The 13,160-nt window shown below is 58.4% G+C and overlaps 5 protein-coding genes across 5 annotated transcripts; 2 read left to right on the top strand and 3 right to left on the bottom strand.

The window, feature by feature from the left end:
• Positions 1-413: 413 nt before the first annotated feature.
• Positions 414-1,487, bottom strand: GGTG_09445 (histone H3-like centromeric protein cse-4). Its single transcript, XM_009227295.1, has 2 exons — positions 1,097-1,487; positions 414-1,030 (listed from the first exon to the last, which is right to left on the bottom strand). The coding sequence occupies exons 1-2, from the start codon at positions 1,170-1,172 to the stop codon at positions 684-686; spliced, it is 423 nt and encodes a 140-aa protein (XP_009225559.1). The 5' UTR covers positions 1,173-1,487; the 3' UTR covers positions 414-683.
• A 240-nt stretch (positions 1,488-1,727) lies between these two features.
• Positions 1,728-3,494, top strand: GGTG_09444 (derlin-2.1). Its single transcript, XM_009227294.1, has 2 exons — positions 1,728-2,287; positions 2,380-3,494. Exons 1-2 carry the CDS (start codon positions 2,081-2,083, stop codon positions 2,920-2,922), a joined length of 750 nt encoding a protein of 249 aa, XP_009225558.1. The 5' UTR covers positions 1,728-2,080; the 3' UTR covers positions 2,923-3,494.
• Positions 3,092-4,209, bottom strand: GGTG_09443 (1,2-dihydroxy-3-keto-5-methylthiopentene dioxygenase 2). The gene is made up of 3 exons (XM_009227293.1): positions 4,083-4,209; positions 3,624-3,995; positions 3,092-3,535 (listed from the first exon to the last, which is right to left on the bottom strand). Exons 1-3 carry the CDS (start codon positions 4,110-4,112, stop codon positions 3,419-3,421), a joined length of 519 nt encoding a protein of 172 aa, XP_009225557.1. The 5' UTR covers positions 4,113-4,209; the 3' UTR covers positions 3,092-3,418.
• A 1,879-nt stretch (positions 4,210-6,088) lies between these two features.
• GGTG_09442 (hypothetical protein) lies at positions 6,089-9,577 on the top strand (the record flags this gene model as incomplete). Its single annotated transcript, XM_009227292.1, has 10 exons — positions 6,089-6,202; positions 6,271-6,476; positions 6,572-7,393; positions 7,522-8,139; positions 8,241-8,334; positions 8,539-8,587; positions 8,651-8,742; positions 8,842-9,074; positions 9,153-9,195; positions 9,261-9,577. The coding sequence occupies exons 1-10, from the start codon at positions 6,154-6,156 to the stop codon at positions 9,575-9,577; spliced, it is 2,523 nt and encodes an 840-aa protein (XP_009225556.1). The 5' UTR covers positions 6,089-6,153.
• Positions 9,578-9,908: 331 nt separating this feature from the next.
• On the bottom strand, positions 9,909-11,671 carry GGTG_09441 (hypothetical protein; the record flags this gene model as incomplete). Its single annotated transcript, XM_009227291.1, has 2 exons — positions 9,909-10,751; positions 11,285-11,671. The coding sequence occupies 2 exons, from the start codon at positions 11,669-11,671 to the stop codon at positions 9,909-9,911; spliced, it is 1,230 nt and encodes a 409-aa protein (XP_009225555.1).
• Between the last annotated feature and the right edge of the window lie 1,489 nt (positions 11,672-13,160).

The raw sequence follows: 13,160 nt of genomic DNA, 5'->3' as shown, positions 1-13,160 counted from the left end.
TCTCGCCCGTGCATCTGACGCTCCCCGCTTTCTGCCGGGCGGTCTCGCCCGTGCTCCTGACATATTTTATTACTTTTATTATTATTATTTATTTTAATTCTAAATTTATTTCACTTTATTTATATATAAAGTAATTTTTTTTAAAAAAATTGCAAAAATATGCAACAAATTATGTGAATTTATGAAAAAAACTTATGCAAAAATTGACTTAAAATGACTAATTAAGTCAATTAAGTAAGTTAACTTTTTTTTAAGTAAGTCATTAGTCAGTCACACTGTTGACTTTGACTGACTTACTTACAAAAGTCATGAATTTGACTTATGACTTTTGACTTAATTCCCAACCCTGGGTGGGGGTACAGTGCCCACTCGCCATCATGCCGACACAAGGGCCTTCTCATCACAGCAGACGAGGGTGAGAACAAAGACATGCTTGTGTTGTCCTAGTCTATATACACTATCTACTGATACAAATGTTGGGCGGGGACTAACTGTGCTCCGGCACCTGGAGAAGTCCAGTGTATTGGGTCATCCGACAAAGATCCAATATCCCATCACCAAAAAGAAAAACCAACCCATCATGTGCACCCAGTAACAGGGCACACGCGATAAACACCTGTTGCGCCACGCTCCCAAGACAAAAAGCAAATAAAAAATAAAAAATGACCAGGCACAATCGCAGCCTAAATCCTGCCCCCGGCGCCCCACTGGCCGCGGATTCTCCTGGCGAGCTGGATGTCCTTCTGCATGATGGTGACGCGCTTGGCGTGGATGGCGCACAGGTTGGTGTCCTCGAACAGGTGGACTAGGAAGGCCTCGGCGGCCTCCTGGAGGGCGAGGATAGCCATGGACTGCCAGCGGAAGCCCTCGTCGGCGGGGCGCATCGACAGGGCCACCTCGCGGACCAGCCGGGCGAAAGGTAGCTTCCGCATTAGTAGGTCGGTGCTGCCCTGGTACCGGCGGATCTCCTTGAGCGCGAGCGTGCCGGGCCTGTATCGCCTGGCCTTTCTTTGTGGGACGGGGTCTCCGGCTGGGAAGAAGGGGGATGTTAGTATGGGGTTCGAGTGGTTGAATGGGTTGGTGGGAGCGCGCTTACGCATGACGTTGCTGTTCCTGGCGGCGGCTGATGGCCTCTTGCCACCGACGGACTTTTTTGAGACCTTGGAAGGCATTTTTTTTTTTAGGTGTGAATTGGGTCCGGGGTCAGGACCGTCTGCGTCGAGGCTAGAAATCGAGGCTAGAGGTCGTCGGCGGTGGTGGTGAGCCGAGGTGGTGGAAGCGGCCGGACAGAGAGCAAGATTATCGACTGCTCGGGTGGCAGGACGAGCCAATTAAGCTTATTAACCTTGGAAAGGAGCGTAATTAGGGTGTTGGTCGAGTATCGTCAACAGGCAGACGACGTTGTCGTGGCGAAGACGATGGAAGAATGCCCTTAAGAGCAGCATGCAACCCCAAAATTGGGGGGGCTGGACGCGACAGCACGCGCTCTGGTCTCCATGTTTAATTGAAGCCCCACCATCGTGCCTGTTTCGCGTTGCTGGGTGGACGCATTCTCAGGGGAGCTGTGGCGCGCCTGCCCGCTCACACCAGTGGCTGGTGACGGCGCGTGGCGCTCTGGGTCGGCCCCACGCACGCGGCAACAGAGTGGGGTCGACCCACTTTAGCTGTCTGGGATGACCCACCCGCCTTGGTCCGGGTTCGGGGGCGTTCCGTCACAGGCGGGCTATGACGGCGAAAGGCCACATCGACACATGGGACATCATGACGGGGCTCTGAGCTCTGAAGGGATGATAATCAACGGCCGAGGCCATTTTGTTTCTTGCCGACATTGAACCCAACAGGACCCCCGAACGTATAAGCAGACCGACCGCTGCGCTGCAATCGGCAGACAGTCGGCAGAGATCCGAGCCGGCGCATCCATTCGACTAGATTTTGGTGGCCCCCTTCCACCTTCCAGCACATTCCCCGCAAACGCCGCGCAACAGAGACGAGATCGCGACAAACGCCTTCCAACAACACCCCGAAACCACAGACCAAAATACCTCCCCGCGCCTCCTCCGGGAGCCCCGCGCCGCCCAGCATGGCCATGGACCAGATGAACCAGCAAATGGGCCAGATAATGGGCAACAATGGCAGGTTCCCGCTGGAGGAGTGGTTCTGGGAGATGCCCGTCTGCACGAGGTGGTGGACCACGGCGACCGTCGCCACCAGCCTCCTGGTCCAGGCCAAGATGCTCAACCCCTTCCAGCTGTTCTACAGCTTCCGCTCCGTCTGGGTCAACAGCCAGGTAAGAAAGATGGGGGGAAAGACTTGGTGGTCATATTTTCCACTGGACCGTCCCCTTTTTGCCCTTTTTGCTGACTTGCCCTGCCCTCCCAGTACTGGCGACTCCTGACCACGTTCCTCTACTTCGGCCCCTTTTCCCTCGACCTCCTATTCCACGTGTATTTCATGCAGCGCTACTGCCGCCTGCTCGAGGAGTCGTCGGGCCGGTCGGCGCACTTCTCGTGGCTGCTCCTGTACGCGACCACGTGCCTCATCGTGGCGTCACCCTTTGTGTCCATGCCCTTCCTCGCGCACTCGCTCTCGTCGACGCTCGTCTACATCTGGTCGCGCCGCAACCCGGACGTGCGCCTCAGCTTCCTGGGCCTGCTCGTCTTCACGGCCCCCTACCTGCCCTGGGTCCTCATGGGCTTCAGCCTGATGCAGGGCGCCGTGCCAAAGGACGAGATCATGGGCGTCGTCGTCGGCCACGTGTGGTACTTCTTCGCCGACGTCTACCCGCCCCTCCACGGCGGCCAGCGCCCGCTCGACCCGCCCGCCTTTTGGAGGCGCCTGTTCGAGGCCGACCCGGCCGAGGAGACGCCCATCGAGGTGCCGCCACGCCAAGAGCAGCAGCAGCCTCCGGTGCCGGCTCTCTAGATTTCGTTTTGATGTTTAGTTTCATTGCATTACAGTGAACAAGGGTTATCGTTTATCTTTCCCTACCTTATCTTTATCTACAATTTTAGATGGCGCTTCTCTTCTCTCCTTTGCTCACGTTACCACCAACGTTCATCACCTCCTCAAACTGCATTTACTTTGGCGTTGACTTGGCTTAAGATGGGACAACTGGGTCCGACATATCACTGGGAGGTCTTTCTACTGTTTGCTGCCGGAAGTGTGGCCACTCTGAAGAGATGATCTGAAGAGATGAACCCGTCAAGGGCGCGATCCAAATCAAGGTTAACTTTGTAGCAGTACCTACAATTTACAAACCTGCCATGTAACTTGGTGCTGCGGAGGGAAGTTTTGAGTGATGTGCCGGCGAGAAAAGTGAGATGACGACTTGATCGATCAGGACCGCAAGTGAGACATGACGCAAGTGTGAAATATCAGGTAAATAACACATCGTTACTCAAACAAGCTGCGATACAGGTTAGGCGAGAAAGGCCTCGGTGTACTGCTTTCTGAACTGGTTGGAATCCAGCTCGGGGACGCGGTTCAGGGGAGTCCACTTGGGCTCCTCCTTGAACAGGCGCATGGCGTGGATGTACTGCGAGCAGAGGTTATATATAGTGAGCACTCATCTCGTATCCAAAGAAGAAAAGGGGACCGCAATGGGGGCGGGGATCGAAACACACATTCCCCTCGTCCGTCGTGAAGCGGTGGTAGATGCCCGCGGGCAGGATGAGCAGGTCGTCCTTCTCGACGCGGATGCGCACCCAGCGCTCGCCGGCGTCGCGCACGTCAAAGTAGCCGCGGCCGTCGCGGACGTAGCGTATCTCCTCGTCCTCGTGCAGGTGCTCGCGGAAGAAGGTCCGGACCTTGTCCTCGTACGCGTCGCCCATGCGCTCGGGCGAGATGACCACCTCGTCGCGGTTGCGGTACGCCCGCTCCGCCGCCAGCGCGTCCACGCCCGCCAGGTCGGGGATTTGGCGGTACACCACGCCCAGCCGGCCCAGGTCGTCGAGCGAGACGGGGGTGCCCGAGTCGTGGGGGAGGCGCTGGTCGCCCTGTTGGGTGGTGGTTTTTTTTTTTTTGTGTGTGTCAGTTGGTTGTTGGAGGGGTTTGCATGAGGGGCAGGGCAGGGGATGACGTACTTCTATGTTGTCGTAGAGATATGCCTTCATTTTGAGCTTTTTCTTTTTTTGAGTGGTGAGAGTGAGATTTGGCGATGGTTGCCAAGAAAAAAAGAGCGAATCCAGGTCCGAGCGAGATGCTTTCAATTCCCCAAGAGCGCCCCCGTCGCCGTCGCGGGGTTTGATTGATTCACGACATCTAAAGGCGACACACAGTGAGACGTGCTGTGCTTCAATCGACGCTCCGTGATTGGCTCACTGGCCAAAAACGTGCTTGCATCGGAGAGTGACGTCTAAAAAGTGGATTCTGGTGCTGCTGGCTCTCAGTCCTGGGCACCTGGTCTCTGGATTCGATACGAGGCAGACGGTTTGTTTGGCCAAGAGACGGGTGAGTGAATGATATGGAGTGTTGGACTGGGAAGGGTGCTGATTCACTTCATCCCAAAACCCATCATCACCTTCCCAAAGCTGCATCTTCCGTAAACAGGTCATCTGTTATGCTACAAGGGATCCTCGCTCCATGTCGTGACACCCATGTCGTGACACCCACAGCTTCCGTCGGCTCACGGAAGCAACGGCAGCATCGACGGGCCGGTGGTTTACCAGTATTTGAACCATAGAGGCTCTCTCCCTTGCTCTGACCTGCAGTGCGACCATGGGTGTCACACCCAATACTTCTCTTCATTCCTCATCAGCCTCCAAGCCAGCTGGAGACGTGCGGGGACACAAAAGGCGGACGTGGCTGGGGGCTGGTTGTCGCACCCTCCCCTTGCCCCCGCCCCGGCGCCGACCACTAGCTGGGCCTACGGGGGCAGCACCGCCGCTGGCGAACCTGCACGCTTCAGGAATGGCTCCGGCAAGCCGGGCTATTGGGCCCGGAGTTTGTGGGGGCCGCTGCAACACACGCGGCGGACTCGCGCTGTGTCGGGGCATCTTTCCCAAACGGGCCTCTTGGTGCGTTCTGGTGGTTTGAAACGGAGAAAAACATAAAAATCAATGGACCAACCTACCTGCCCAGGCCAGGGGTCTCCCCAGCGCCTGCAGGGCCTTCATCTCACCTCCCCAATACTCTCCATCCTAATCCAACTTTCCCGGACTAGCTGATGCACGGAATATTGGTTCAATGCATTTTTGGCCTTGACCGAAGCCTGGGACAGACCAGACTTGCGCGCGTCGACTGCAATCTTAAATCGACGCGGGGTGTTTTGCAGGGCAAATGCTGGGCCGTTGGTTGTTGATTCTGTAGCTCCAATCTCTTGCGTTGTATTGTTTATTTTTATACTTTGAGCAACCTATCGACTCCTCACCCATGACCGGCCCGGCCAAGTCTCGTGCCCAGCCTGCTCGTGAACAGCATCGGGACCAGTCGTGCCTTGCTTCCCCCACGCTGTCTCTCCCTTCCGCGTGGCTATAGACCACACCGGCTACTGCGACGGGAGGCGGCTTCCGACTGACAACCACCACACCACATCACCGCCACCCACCCCTGCCCAGCTCGCTGGGAGCCTTGGCGAGGAAGCTACATTCCAGCCTACAGGAGCCCCGAATCCTAATCAGAGGACAAGGCCGGCGCAGTGCCACCGTGACACCAGATACGGAGCTGCTGGGCCCTGCCCGGGCCTGGCTTCCCCCCCTCCCCCCTTACATACGGGCATGCACTCCCGTGCAGACTGCCTCTAGGGCCACCGATGTCGATTTTTTTTTTCCCATTTCCACCTACCAGAGCAGTTGTTTTATAATGTGCTCCCGTCCCCCACAAAGGCCCTGCCTGCCAGCGCTGGCTACTGCGACGCGACGCCCGGCCGCGCCTCCCGTGATCCGTTGGACATGTAATATGGAACTTGCCGTGTAAGCCGTTCGGCACGAGCGGAGCGCCCACCCTCCATTCCTGCCTCCTGCCTACCCCCCCTGCGGCGGCCGAGGTCAGCGCGATTCAGAAGCTGGCTTTATAGGCCGCCTCGCCGGCTCCTCTCCCCCCCTTCGCTCGCCCTCTCGACCCAAGAGCATCCTCCCACGCCAAGGGCTCTCGTGCTTCACTGTGAGGAGAAACAGGATCCTGTCTCTCTGGCTGTATCCTTGGCCCCTTGTCACCATGAGGAGCGCACGCTCATTCTTCGCCTCGCTGCTGGCTGTGGCGCCCTGTAAGTCGATATGTTTTCTGGCCCCGACCTGGTTTCGTGCTCTGACGCCCGCCTCCCATCATCATCAGGCCTGCGCTTCGCCGCGGCGCAGGGCCCCGCCCCGACTGTCTGGACGGAGCCCGGCTCCGGCATCGTCTTCAACACCTGGTCTGCTGAGAATGCGCCAACCCAGGGTGAGGGCTACGGGCCTCGGAGTCTGGGAGGCTACACCTTTGGTGTGGCCCTGCCGTCCAACGCCCTGACTGTCGACGCCACCGAGTTCATCGGATATCTGGTGCGTACATCTGCCCCGTGATAGCTGCGGCCGGCCATATTGCTCCTTGCTCCTTGCTCCCTGCTGACCTCTGAACTCTTCCTGCCGCCTCTTAGGAGTGCTCGACCCCCGTCACCCCGGGCGAGGGGTACTGCGGCATCTCGCTCGGCGGCGGCATGACCAACTCGCTGCTGCTGCTGGCGTGGCCGCACGGGGACGAGATCCTCACGTCGTTCCAGTTCGCCACGTCGTACACGGTGCCCGAGCTGTACGCGGGCGACGCCAAGCTGACGCAGATCTCGTCCAAGCGCAACGACACGCACTACTCGCTCGTCTTCCGCTGCCAGAACTGCCTGTCGTGGAACCACAACGGCGCCGTGGGCGGGCCCAAGACGAGCGCGTCCTTTATGCTGCTCGGCTGGGCCCAGGCCAAGACCGCGGTCAAGAACCCGGAGTGCCCCGCCCGCGCCGTCATCCAGCAGCACGACAACGGCATGAACCTGTACCCCGCCAACCTCGTCGCCGCCGTCGCGAACCCGTCGTACACGGAGTGGGCCGCAAAGGCCACCAAGACGGTGACGGGCTCGTGCGCCTCGGCCACGGCCACGCAGGTCATCTCGACCCCGGTGCCCACGGGCGTCACGTACGACTACGTCGTGGTCGGCGCCGGCGCCGGAGGCATCCCCATCGCCGACAAGCTGAGCGAGGCCGGCAAGTCGGTCCTGCTCATCGAGAAGGGCCCGCCGTCGACCGGGAAATGGGGCGGCAAGATGGGCCCGGCCTGGCTCGCCGGCACTGGCCTCACGCGCTTCGACGTCCCGGGCCTGTGCAACCAGATCTGGGTCGACTCTAACGGGGTTGCTTGTGACGATACGGACCAGATGGCCGGCTGCGTTCTCGGAGGAGGCACCGCCGTGAACGCTGGGCTCTGGTGGAAGGTAAGGCGACCTGGAGGAGAGAGAGGAGAGAGAGGAGAGAGAGGAGAGAGAAACAGATCAGCAAGGTCATGAGGAAAGCCAGAAGACTAACATGGGGAACTCCTCCGCCTCTCCACTCGCGCAAACAGCCCTACTCCAAAGACTGGGACGAAAACTTCCCGTCGGGCTGGAAGGCCTCGGACGTGGCGGGCGCCACGAGCCGCGTCTTCAGCCGGATCCCGGGCACCGACACGCCGTCGCAGGACGGCAAGCGCTACCTGCACCGGGGCTTCGACGCGCTGGCCGGCGGGCTCAAGTCGGGCGGCTTCTCCGAGGTGAGCGCCCTGGCCGCGCCCGAGCGCAAGAACCGCACCGTCATGGCCGGGCCCTTCATGTATTCAAACGGCGAGCGCGGCGGGCCCTTGGCGACGTACCTGTCCACGGCCAGCGCCCGCTCGAACTTTAAGCTCTGGACCAACACGGCCGTCCGCCGCGTCGTGCGCGAGGGCGGCCACGTCACGGGCCTCGAGGTCGAGGCCTTCCGCGACGGCGGCTACGTCGGCACCGTCCAGCTCAAGCCGGGCAGCGGCCGTGTGATCCTGGCTGCCGGAGCGTTTGGCAGCGCAAAGCTGCTGATGAGGAGCGGCATCGGTCGCCCGGACCAGCTCGAGATTGTAAAGTCGTCGGCCCGCGACGGCGCCACCATGATTTCGAACTCGTCGTGGATCTCGCTGCCTGTGGGGAACAACCTCCTCGACCACGTCAATGTGAGTTTGTCTGCTCGCTCTCTGCTTGTTGTTGTATGAGAGGGGAGGCTGCTGTACCATCGGGATATATACACTAACCATGTTTCTTTGTTTATTCAAAGACCGATACCGTCATCTCTCACCCCAACGTCGAGTTCTACGACTTCTACGAGGCGTGGACGGCACCCAATGTGACGGACAAGTCTCTGTATCTCAGTAAGTCCTTCGCTAGGTTGGCTGGGGTGGCCTGGCTGCAATATCAAAAGTGTGGCCCGTGCGCACTCTCACAAAGACGACACCCCTCCGAACCGCCCTCTATGTCCTGGGCTCTTCATCATGCACCTTGCATTTGCCCACATCTATGAGAGCTCAAGTCTCTCAGCCATGGAACCCTCCTGGACTAACTCGTTGGAAACAAAGACAAGCGCTCGGGCATCCTCGCCCAGGCCGCTCCCAACATCGGGCCTCTGTAAGTACCTTCTGGCCCCGTCCACGGCCTCAATGCGAACAATTCTAATGAGGGCTCCTACAGGTTCTTTGACGAGATCCGCGGCTCGGACGGCAAGGTCAGGCAGCTCCAGTGGACGGCACGCGTCGAAGGCAGCCTGGGCGCCGCCAACGGGAGTAAGTGAAGCAAAAGAGAAGCAAGCAGGCGGGGAGGGCGGGCTGAAACAAGAAAATACGCAGAACGCTGACCACAAAACTCTGTCCGCCCCGCCACAGAGACCATGACCATGAGCCAGTACCTCGGCAGGGGCACGACGTCGCGCGGCCAGATGAGCATCACGCCGGGCCTGGTGACGGTCGTGTCGACGGTGCCGTACCTCCGCACGGCCGAGGACAAGGCGGCCGTCGTCCAGGGCATCGTCAACGTGCAGAACGCGCTCAAGAACGCCGCCGGCATCACGTGGGTGTTCCCGGAGCCGGGAGTCAGCGCCCAGGAATACGTCGATAATGTAAGGAGGTTTCCGAGGGAGCAGGTCGTGTGTGTGTGTGTGGACATTGATCGACTGACATGGCCGCAATCTACGCAGATGCTTGTCTCGTACACCAACCGCCGCGCCAACCACTGGATGGGTAAGCAGGGACCCTACCCCCCATCCCACCAAGACGGACACAAAGCTAACCAAGCCCACCCACAGGCACAAACAAGCTCGGCACCGACGACGGCCGCGGCAACGGCGGCACGGCCGTCGTGGACGTCAACACAAAGGTCTACGGCACCGACAACCTCTTCGTCGTCGACGCCGGCATCTTCCCGGGCATGGTGGCGACCAACCCGTCGGCCTACATCGTCGTGGCCTCGGAGCGGGCCGCCGAGCGCGTGCTGGCCCTGGCGCCCGCCACGCCCCAGCCGCGGTACTCGCAGTGCGGCGGCCGGAACCACAACGGCAGCTTCCAGTGCGCCGCGCCCTACAAGTGCACGGCCCAGAACCAGTACTACTCGCAGTGTCTGTAGAGGCAAAGGGGCCTCTCTTGTATGGGAAGATGGAAAGAGTGGCGGTGCTATGGGAGGGCATATATGAGTTGGGAGCTTGACCTTCTTCTTCACTGTACATAGCTAGCTTCTCGCATCTCATTGTTCTTTTGTGGACGAGCAATGTTGTCTGGAAAGATACATATAGATGTTTTCTTTCTTCTTATCCATCTTTTTTCTTGACTCTTGCTGGCCGCACCTGCTCGTCGATAATGTCATATGAAATCAAAAAGACTTGTTTTGGCGTATCAAAGGACAAACATGATATGAAGAAGAAAACGCACCACACCCTCTCTCTACAGATAAAAAAAAATCAGTGCTGCTCGTGCCCGGCCTCCTCGCGCCGGTGCCGCCCCGCCTCGGTGACGCGCTCGCTGTGCAGCACCTTGCCCGTCTTCTCAAGGATCTTGCCGAGTTTGCTGTCGCCGTGGCCGCCGTCGCCGCTACCGGGCTCTTGCTGCTGCTGCTGCTTCTGACCATCGTCGTCAGCGCAGTCACAACCGCCACCGCCACCGCCACCACCACCATAACTACCGGCCATCAGCTTTCCCCCCTCCTCCTCCTCCTCCCGCTCCCGCTTGCGCTCCCGCTCCTCCATCTCGCGGTACTTGGCCTTGTCCGTCACGAGTGGGAACGAGCGGCCCGACGAGCCGTCGTACGAGGCGCGGCTGGACGACGAGCCCGACGAGCCGCCGCCGCCCGATTCGGAGTCGCTCGAGGACGAGGACGAGAAGTAGGACGAGGGCTGGGGCGGGAGGGGCAGCCGCTGGGGCTCTTGCTGCTGCTGGCGCTTCTGGTGGTGGTGGTGATGATGATGGCGATGATGGTGTTGCTGCTGTTGATGTTGGGGTTGGGTCGCCGGCTGGGAGTGAGGCTGCCGCGCCTGCTGGTCGTGCCAGGCCAGAGAGTCGGCGCCGTGGCTCACGCCAAAGGGCCTGACTGCCGCGTCGCCGCTGGGGAGGTGGGCGGGCTCGTCCTTATCGGCTAGAGTATTGGCGTGGTGGTGGCTATCCTCTTGGGTTGGAATCTCGGCGTGCTGCTGGCTGTCATCTCGAGTCGGCACCTCGGTGTTTTGCTGGCTGCTGCTCTCTTGAACTGGCATCTCGGCGTCTTGAGCCTTGCTCTCCCCGAATACGTCGGCGGTCGGAGAGGAGTCCTGGGCGTGAGACAATCATTTTAGTAAGATCAAGACCGCTACCACGCTGACCGATATAAAAGGACCAGGAAGCCGATGTACTCACTCGACTCCCAGCGGCGGCTCCCGGCTCCGAGTGGCTTTGGGTTTGGACGTCCGTCATGGCTCGCCGTATCGTTTTGAAGCTTTCGCAACGAGAGACGCGGGTGACGGAGGGGGATGGTCAGGAGGAACCGAGAGGTTCTGGCTGCTACGTGGGAATGGCGGTCGCCATATGTATCCTGAGGGGCCGGTGTCGGAAAGGAGCCATCCCAGAGAGCGAGCTAGGCACTAGGCCGGCCTTTGGGGAGAAGCCAGCGCCCCGTGTGAGCACAGGCAGCCGCTACCCACCCACACACACAGCAAGTGCCCTGCCGAGACCCCAACCTAAATTTTAGGCATATTCAGACGACCTTATATGCGGACTCGTATATTCCCGCTCCCCGCCTTCCTTTCACCTGTTCCATCCTCAGCATAACCCATCCCATCGCAGCCCTCCGCGTTCTGTGGCGTACCCCCTTCATTCTTTGCTTGATGGTCGCACACTGTTGCTCGCATGAGACGGAGGAGGGGAACGCAGCATTGAAACTATAAAAAGCCGCCGGAAACTCTCGTCCCATTAGCTCCAAAATCCTGTTCACAAGGGAGGCGTGCGCGCCGCTCGGGCTCTGGACGAGGAGGCCGGACTGGCGGCACGAGCTTGAGACGGGCCAGACGCACGTGCGTGCCACACACCATACACACTCACGCACACATTCATCCATCACACTGCCACCGTAGCTAGAACTTTGGGGAAGAGCGCGGTGCTGGGTAGGAGAGTTGGAAAGGAGAGAGATCATACTTGCGCAGTCCGACGCACGTAAATCCAACATACATTCACACACGCCCACATGCATATACATCGTTATCCATTACAGTGCCACCACAACCAGAGCCAACGGAAGAATGTGCTCCTATGGAGGAAAGATACAGTAGATAGACAGGAGAGGGGTCGTCTTTACGTAGTTACCTAGACGCACGTGCATACCACACATCACCATATACGGCCACGCACATACATACACCGTCACCCGCCACAATACCACCACAACCAAAGAGAAGAACGGGCTGCCATATAGCACAGCTAGAGAGAAGAGGAGCCATCTTTGCGTAGCTACCTAGACGAGCGTGCATGCCACACATGACCATACATACATATACACATATATAAATACACACATATATACATACATACACCCACATACCCGCACATATACGCACACCGTCACCCGATACAACTCCACCGCAACCAGCGAGAAGAACGGGCTACTGTGCAGGAGAGCTAGACAGGAGAGAGGTCCTCCTCACGTAGCTACCTAGACGAAAGTGCATTCCACACACGACCACACACATATACACACGTATATACATACACATATCCACACATACACACACCGTTACCCGCCACAATTCCACCACAACCAAAGAGAAGAACGGGCTGCTGTATAGGAGAGCTAGATATAAGAGGGATCATCTTTACGTAGTGGCGATTGGCCGTATATATCAACCGGTCAGCCTTTGGGCCGGGGTCGTCTTATGCCATACACACACCACCCACACATGGGGCGTCCTCGGTGACCGGGGAAACAAATAGGACAAAGCACTATGCCCTACGTGCTCTAGATGCTTATGCCCGCATCTTCTGCCCTGGCTTGTGCCACTGGTAAATGTATCCGGGGGCTCAGTTCTCGTCATCCCACTATCGACGCCCCCGAGGGAAGAGCATTGGCGGGACTTTTCGAAGCGAGGACGGGGGCAGCCACTACAGCATTGGATACGCTGAAATTAGGCGGGGCAAACATAGCTGAAAGGGGAGGGGGGGCAGGGGTAGCGCAGGAAAAAAAAAAAAAAAAAGGGAATTTATTTTTGGATTTTTTATTTTTTTATTTTGGGGCTTTTTGGATGCGGAACTATGTGTTTTTTTGGTAAGATTTGGGCCAGCTTTCAGCTGCTATGCGGCTAGCCAGTGGGCTCAAAAGCTGGCCTGGTCCTGATGTGAAAAGAAACAGAGTCCTGCCTGCAAAACACCTCACCACCATTATTTCCTCCCACACAGCACATACCAAGCCAGCCTTCTCCTTCCCTGGCCAGCTACATGTTATACGAACCAAATACCAGCGCCTGCCAATCCAGCGCATACCAGAATGTCCTAAACCACCACCTCCACACCTCCCACCATCTCCTATACACCACCACCACCTACCACCCACACCCACACCCCATTCCCAACTGCTGCCACCAACCTTAATAGCCATCACAATAAAACGCACATTCTCAACATCCTAGCCATATTGAAATCAGCAGCAAAAGCCACTATCCCCACTGACCATAACGGACCACATCCTACATCAC

The sequence above is a fragment of the Gaeumannomyces tritici genome (assembly GCF_000145635.1).
Source record: "Gaeumannomyces tritici R3-111a-1 unplaced genomic scaffold supercont2.5, whole genome shotgun sequence".
NCBI classification, from domain to species: domain Eukaryota; kingdom Fungi; phylum Ascomycota; class Sordariomycetes; order Magnaporthales; family Magnaporthaceae; genus Gaeumannomyces; species Gaeumannomyces tritici.
This window is presented reverse-complemented; position numbering and strand designations above follow the sequence as displayed.

What these genes read in the sequence shown, in the direction of transcription:
- GGTG_09443 (XM_009227293.1), bottom strand. Translation starts at nt 4,112, where the DNA reads ATGAAGGCATATCTCTACGACAACATAGAA. An exon ending in ATCTCTACGACAACATAGAA is followed by an intron (nt 3,996 to 4,082) that starts GTACGTCATCCC and finishes ACCACCCAACAG; the next exon opens with GGCGACCAGCGCCTCCCCCA. An exon ending in TCACGACGGACGAGGGGAAT is followed by an intron (nt 3,536 to 3,623) that starts GTGTGTTTCGAT and finishes CTCTGCTCGCAG; the next exon opens with TACATCCACGCCATGCGCCT.
- GGTG_09445 (XM_009227295.1), bottom strand. Translation starts at nt 1,172, where the DNA reads ATGCCTTCCAAGGTCTCAAAAAAGTCCGTCGGTGGCAAGAGGCCATCA. An exon ending in CAGGAACAGCAACGTCATGC is followed by an intron (nt 1,031 to 1,096) that starts GTAAGCGCGCTC and finishes CCTTCTTCCCAG; the next exon opens with CCGGAGACCCCGTCCCACAA.
- GGTG_09444 (XM_009227294.1), top strand. Translation starts at nt 2,081, where the DNA reads ATGGCCATGGACCAGATGAACCAGCAAATGGGCCAGATAATGGGCAAC. An exon ending in CCGTCTGGGTCAACAGCCAG is followed by an intron (nt 2,288 to 2,379) that starts GTAAGAAAGATG and finishes CTGCCCTCCCAG; the next exon opens with TACTGGCGACTCCTGACCAC.